General features: G+C 43.6%; 1 protein-coding gene across 1 annotated transcript in view; it reads right to left on the bottom strand.

Annotated features, from left to right (window-relative positions):
• Positions 1–1,856: 1,856 nt before the first annotated feature.
• mdfi (MyoD family inhibitor) overlaps positions 1,857–7,628 on the bottom strand; it is a 39,153-nt gene continuing 33,381 nt past the window's right edge. The window contains exons 2-3 of the mRNA XM_023997393.2: positions 6,471–6,833; positions 1,857–6,324 (exon numbers count right to left, since the gene is read on the bottom strand). Coding sequence (XP_023853161.1) covers positions 6,068–6,324; positions 6,471–6,833 — 620 coding nt within the window. The 3' untranslated portion in view covers positions 1,857–6,067. The remainder of the gene's footprint in view (positions 6,325–6,470; positions 6,834–7,628) is intronic.

Genomic DNA, 7,628 nt, shown 5'->3' with positions numbered 1-7,628 from the left:
CCTCTACACACTGTGGGATGGACAGGCTGGGGACCTGACCTCTCAGCCATACATACTGGCCCCGTTATCTCTGACCTCTACACACTGTGGGATGGACAGGCTGGGGAACTGACCTCTCAGCCATACATACTGGCCCGTTATCTCTGACCTCTACACACTGTGGGATGGACAGGCTGGGGAACTGACCTCTCAGCCATACATACTGGCCCCGTTATCTCTGACCTCTACCACTGTGGATGGACAGGCTGGGAACTGACCTCTCAGCCACACATACTGGCCCCGTTATCTCTGACCTCTACACACTGTGGGATGGACAGGCTGGGGAACTGACCTCTCAGCCACACATACTGTACAACACAACACACTTACACACTGGCCCCGTTATCTCTGACCTCTACACACTGTGGGATGGACAGGCTGGGGAACTGACCTCTCAGCCATACATACTGTACACACAACACACTTACACACTGGCCCCGTTATCTCTGACCTCTACACACTGTGGGATGGACAGGCTGGGGAACTGACCTCTCAGCCATACATACTGGGCCCGTTATCTCTGACCTCTACACTGTGGGATGAACAGGCTGGGGAACTGACCTCTCAGCCACACATACTGTACACACAACACACTTACACACTGGCCCCGTTATCTCTGACCTCTTTTTTATTATATTTTTATTTCACCTTTATTTAACCAGGGAGGCCAGTTGAGAACAAGTTCTCATTTACAACTGTGACCTGGCCAAGATAAAGCAAAGCAGTGCGACACAAACACAGAGTTACACATTGGATAAACAAACGTACAGTCAATAACACAATAGAAAAATCTATATACAGTGTGTGCAAATGTAGTAAGATTAGGGAGGTAAGGCAATAAATAGGCCATAGTGGCAAAATAATTACAATTTACCGTTACACACTGTAGGATGAACAGGCTGGGGAACTGACCTCTCAGCCACACATACTGTATACTGTACACACACACAACACACTTACACACTGGCCCCGTTATCTCTGACCTCTACACACTGTGGGATGGACAGGCTGGGGAACTGTGCACTGTACACACACACCACTCTTAACATCTATTCACATCTGTGATTATCTATGTGGGTATAGTATACAGAGGGGGAGAGAGTAGGTGGGAGAGAAGCATGAGAGGGGTAGAACGAGTGGAGAAACAGAGAGAAAGCGAGAGGGGAGATCTCAAACAGAAAAAAGTCCCAGTGTTTCTACACACATTGATGCATTGGCCCAAACAGGCATTCCTGCTCAACGACTTTGGCAGACCTTTAAAAAGCATATTAAAGTGCTCTGTTCTGCATGAGGCCAGTTGTTGCTCTGTTTTCTCTACTAAGACAAGGAATGGAGGAGGTGTACAGAACTGTGCAAAGACATGGTTATGGGGAAAACAGGGAGAATGGATACGATATGAGGACATACTGTATCTGGAACATCAAAGTGCTACACAATATTGTAGCGCATGTACAGCTATAGATACTCAACAAACTGGTACAAATCTGAAGATTTACTTGCCTATTAAAATTACTCAATACCTTTTGTCATATACAGTATATTCCTGATTGGTTTCATTATTCCTGTGTCTGTTTTAAGGCGACTTCAGTCTGTTCAGAGCAGAGCCATTTGAGCACTGAGAGCCTTCACTGCACATCAACAACATCAAAGAGTCCATCTTGGCCGTCTGCTCTGTGTACAGGAGGCACCACCTCACAATATTAATTTAAAAAATACAGATAAAAGTAGTCTTTGTTACTTTGGATGAGTACTTGTTGAACATAATAGTAGCTACATAGAGGGCGTCCATACCTGATAAAAGGAATAGGCACCACGGGTCACTTCTTACACAGTCATTTTATTACACACAGCACTGGGTAAACACTACACACATGTATTGAACATAATGCTAGAATTGACTGCTTTCACCAGAGCAGACTAACATTAGAGTTTATATCCATGAGATGTTTGAAGGCATATTTGATTAAATGTTTTTTTTATTTTTATCAAATGATAGATTGCACTGGAAAGGTACCTTGCACTGTTAGGGAATGCAGAAAGTCATTGTTCATCTGGGCATTATCAAGTTGATTTATTTTCCAGTTGTCTCCTAACTATTTGAGTATAAACACCACAACTTGACTACATTAGCTAGTGTTCCTGTTTGATTCAGAGTGCATCCAAGACAACCAATATCATTATGGCTTCATCTATCTCTCAAATTCATACTTCTGATTTAAAAACAATTCCATGAAAAACCCCTACATAGTTAGGGCTAGGCATATTTCCAGGGCTTTACCAAACATTGATTGGATGTACAATATCACAACGCCTCTCTCTCTACATAATTCATAATCAGGGATAAAATCTTAATGCAACTATTCAATTTTACCTCAGGCACCGTGTAGAGGTACAGTACAGATATGAGAGATTGCTAGTATTCCTAGTATTCCAAGTAAGGCATATCTTTCATTAGCAGGTGCACCCAGTAAAACAAGTCTGCAAGCCCTTGGAATCAATAAAAGCAAGAGGCTAGTTTGATAAGCCAAATGATACCCTAAAACCAAGCTGAAAACCTACAGAATATAGGATCCATAGATAAAGACAAACCTGACATAGCAGGAGTAAAATAAACGCCTGAAACTAGATCCCCTACATACCGGTCTTGACGAGAAGAAAAAAAGTTTATCTTCTGCAATGTTCAACCAATCCAGTAAATGTGGAGGAGGAGTTAAGATGGAAAGTCGCCTTGTTAAAGTCCAAAAGTGGAACAGCATCACAGGCTCTATTTCCATTTTCCCTGAAAACCAGAACATCCGGATATTGGAGACTCGGCAGAGGCTAAGCTACAAAAACTATTTTCTTTGGTATGAGAAAACTCACACAGTCATGTGAACACAGTGCCAACACAGTGCCAGATCAGAGCAATCAGGATCCACAGGATATTCAATATAAACACATGATTTAGTACAAATTGCATATGTGTTGTTGGGCAGAAAGGGGTATGTGTTGTAGTGTTTGAGTTTGCAGGACCTATTCTATTATCATAAAACTAATCTACGTACCATTCAAATGACTTAGCATAATATCCCCAGATATTTTAAAATAACATTTTGAAGAACTACTGCTTTACAGGGAGAGAGGTTGGACCTGATAACATAGAAATGTACTTTTCATATTGGAAGAGAAAGAAAAAAAAATCGACATAAAATAAGATGGATTAATATCATTTTTGTAGTGAGGAGAGACAATCCAGGCCTGGAGTAAAGTGGAGGCCTTCCGTTCAAATACAGTACAGTACAAGAGAATGACAGATATCAGGTAAAGGCATTGAGAGTTTGAATGATCTCTTCCAGTCTATCTGTTAGATCTGAAATCTGTTTACAGCACATGGAAATCATTGAAAATATCCAGACAGTATGGTTAAGATTCAAAATAAAATCACAGAAAGAGGAAAGCCCTAAGAGAAAGAGCTCTCCGTTCACATGTTTGAGTAAGATGGAGGATGTGTCCTTTGCTAGGTCTGTCTACAACGTGCCTATGGGTCATGGACAAACACTGGACTCTACTGTAGTGACCAGTGGTCTTCACTCCTGATCTTTCGTTCAGCCCAGCACTAACCCACCTGATTAAAATCATCAACTAAAAATCTATATTTTGATTAGCTGAATTAGATGTGCTAATGCTGGGCTATGGAACAAAATGTCTGTAACACTGTTGGCCAATTTCCATTGGTTTGTAGCTGAGCCCCCTACTCCCAGTCCCAGCAACTCTGACAGGACAACCGCGGTAGACAGACCCTCCACATGGACTGTGCACTTTGAGAAAGAAATGGTTAGCACTAAAACTGGAAGACTTTAACCTTGCCAAGGACAAAGAGTGCTGCTCAGATCTGAGCGACCATTTTCCCATTACTCTGCAGTCTTATCTACAGAAACACAAAAATCCTGTTAAATGGAGCCATTTTCTCATTTGCCTTCAAGGTCATTCTCATGCATCGAGAGAGCCAGTCATTGTGCTGCTGAGCCTCTGGAGACACAGGGTGTTCTGCTGTAATAAGAGATGGCTCACTGAGTCCAAAGGAACAGTCCAGAGAGACGCCGCGCAGAACCATCGCTGGAGCACAGCGACCATACAGTAGAAAAACTAGAGCCCGACTGATAAATCAGTTGAACGATATTAGCCTTTAACAGAAAGATTTGTATCGGTATTTATTCCACAGATAAAGCACAGATATTATTGTAACGACCCTGGGGTTATAAGCGCGGAAATCAACAATGCCGCTTGAGCATGCTTTTGCGGCACAGTCGATAGCGCGCTGGACTTCGGGCTGGAAGGTCGAGGGTTCGAGACCTGTTCCCTGCCGTTTCATTATTTTTTTTGAATAAACAAGTACGTCTGCTCATTTGTGGTCATTTTTTTAATAGTCAATGGTTGCCTGAAGAGGGCGCTCTATGAGCTGCTCATTGAACATCATTCAGGCCTAGGTCACAACGTGAGTAGGTATGGTGGTTAGACGGTGAGTAGCTTGCCACAGCCAGCGTATTTGAATAAGTGTATAATCAAAAGTACACTTCACCAAGCAAGCAGCCCTGTCCTCATCACATTCTCACTTAGTTAACGTAAGCTCAAGCGATCTAGCCAGCAAGGTAGTTCGCTTTGCTAGCTAGCAATCTATGCTACTTATGTGCAACACTGGACTAGCGCCAAAGTGAACAATCATTCTTGATACAAAAATAACACTATTACTGTCTGGGCCTATTATATTAGCTAGTGGGCTTATTTAGTTTGTTTTCCGAAATATGCAATCTGCAAAAAGCAGGCCATGTGCTTGCATTCATGATGAGATAACTCTAGCTAGCTAGCTAGCTAAATGAGAACGTGTGACTAAAACAAGTGCGGCAAGCATTTGCCTGCATAAATGTTTTTAGTCATCAGGCCATTTGCAGTTGAAATTTACAGCTAATATATTTTGTATTGAATAACAGTAATGTAGATATGGTTTCTGTAAGAAAACATTGTCGTAATGAACAGCTAGCTTGTGCTTGTCATATCCTACTCTCATTGCAAGGTTGCCATAAAGTGTTTGTTTACATGACCTTTGACTGTTGTAGACACTGTGGTAAATCTACTCAAGACAAATGCTGACGCTGACACCTAGTGGTGACATGAACGGCATGTTACCGCATTTCAATGCTTATTTGTGAACAGTGCAGTTTCAGATTTACTTTGAGACTAAGTTTAATTCATTCAACCTTGTGATGGTTTAACACAAGCACTTTTGCATACTTCTTATCTACTGCCATAGATAGGTACAACTTAAAGATATGTCTAAGAAGGGACACTAAACAAGTATTACTGTTGTATTTATTGAGCATATAGTTGCTTTTTCGTGGATATCTTAAATAATGTTTATTTTAATATTTTAAGAAATTATCATTTAGAGTATCTGTTAATCCTTTGGAGCACAATTTGTGTAAAAAAAAGTATGTTTTTCATTCCACCTCCATTCCACTAAAAACAATTCCATTCCACTAAAAACAATATATTGGCTGATATATCAGTAAATCAGTGACTTTGCCTCCCTCCTATCGTTATCAGACCCAAAAATCCCATATCGGTCGGGCTCTAAGCAAAACATCTGCATAACAATGAGAGATATCCATAGTCCTCCTTAGTAAACCGACAAGCAACACAGAGGAGGTGAGCAGGAGAAGCCAAAGAGTAGTCCCTGTCCTTCGATTGGTCAATTCCAACGGATTGTCCACAACATTGAACAATGTCAGTGCTCTACCTTGGTCAAAGCCAATGATATGTCCTTACATTGACCAATGATCCGCCCCTCCACTGCCCTCTCTACTAAGCCAGAGAGGAAGAGGTGGAGCGATAAGCAGACTGATAAGCAGACCGCCTGCCTTTGGGACAATGACTCCCATTGTTAGGGTGGAGACAAGACCATCTTGTCATTATATACAGTATCTCTGACTGAGCCTGAGCTGTGTCAGTGTGTGAGATATATATATTTATGGCCCTGTGCAGTTTGAAAGGCTCAGGAGGAGAAACAGAGGCCGCAGCACTCCATGCAGATCTCCAGGCAGTCTGCAGACTCGCAGCACGCGTCGATGATCCCACAGTCCATGTCACACGGCAGTTCACAGTCGCCACACTCCTCGGAGGCACAGCAGCAACAGAAACACGCCGAGTCGTCCCCCGCACACGAACCACAGGTGGCACAGTCCAACACGATGTTACACAGAGTCAGGAACTCACAGAACAGACAGGCCAGGATACAGTGAACACAACAGTCTGAGGGAGAGAAGGAGAGTTATTCATATTTATTTTACCTGGTAGTTGATTACAATGCATAGCGTTTTGAGAAGAGGGAGAGATGGAATAGAGATAGGAGAGGTGGGGTACTACAGTGAGATGGACAGAAGTAGGTAGCTTCTCACCATCCTGTGCCTCTGTAGGTATCTGGGAGCTGTTGCTCTTGGAGGAGCTCTTGCTCCTCTTGCTGCTCTGAGAGGTGATGGAGGGGTTGGACTGGAGCTTCTTAGGGTTCTTCATCCCCGATGAGGAAGACGAGGAGGAAGAGGCCGCCCTGGGTACGGAGCTGGGGGCCGGCCGATCATGGAGCCCTCCGTTCCTCACTCCATTGGGGTGAGAGGCATGTGTGTTGGCGGCGTGTGTGCAGTGCGGGCCGTGTGTGTGCGGGGTGTGTGTGTGGGGCTTGGCTCCGTTGCGTAGCTGGCTGGTGGGCTGGGTTAGGCAAGGCTGGGTGGGATGTATGGGGGTGGATCGAGTCTGGGGTTGACCTGAGGACAGGAACAAAGAAAAAGAAGAAAAACAATTACAATAGTTGCTTTCATTGTAACTGTGGGACACATGGGAAACGTAGTCATACAGCATGCCCCAACGGTTCCTGGGAAGGGGCATGTGTACTGTGCTGATTTCTGACCCTGCTCATCTAGACGCTTACACAACAACCCCCAGACACTCTACGCTCCTCCTCGCCTCTTTTTCTCCTCTCTTCTTCTCCCCTCCTCTCCTCTCTCCTCCTGTCCTGTCCTCCCCTCTCACTGCCAGGGCTGAAACACAAGTTGGTGGGAGAAACTTGTCTTGGAACAGCACATCATTTCAGATAATCCCCTTAAGAAATAGGCCTAAACTTGGGCCAACTCAATCCAGTTTGACAAACTCAAGAATCTATTAAAATAATTTACCAAGGACAATTGGTGCTTCATGGTCTACTAACTCCAGCTGCACATTGCTAGGTGCACCATACATTAATATGTAACTCGTGACTATGATGCGTATCTGGTTGCTAGTTTTAAGTCTTTGATTTATGTGGACAGAGAGGCTGAAATGGCCTGGTTCTCTCTCTTCACAGTATGAAATGTAGGCTACACACATTTACGCATATATATATGCAAGCACACGCACGCACACTCAGACAGCCTCAGCCCAGGGTGTTTACAGCCTACAAACCCTCTACTGTTCCTCCTCTAAGTCAGACCAGGGTTGATCTTGGCTGGCCAACATATTTTACTCTGAGCACCACCAAATACTAATTACACTGAGAGAAAGAACAACGTGGTGAAAAGCAGACC

The sequence above is a fragment of the Salvelinus sp. IW2-2015 genome, linkage group LG11 (assembly GCF_002910315.2).
Source record: "Salvelinus sp. IW2-2015 linkage group LG11, ASM291031v2, whole genome shotgun sequence".
Taxonomy (NCBI): domain Eukaryota; kingdom Metazoa; phylum Chordata; class Actinopteri; order Salmoniformes; family Salmonidae; genus Salvelinus; species Salvelinus sp. IW2-2015.
Note: the sequence above shows the minus strand (reverse complement) of the source record. Positions and strands in the feature narration are given on the sequence as shown.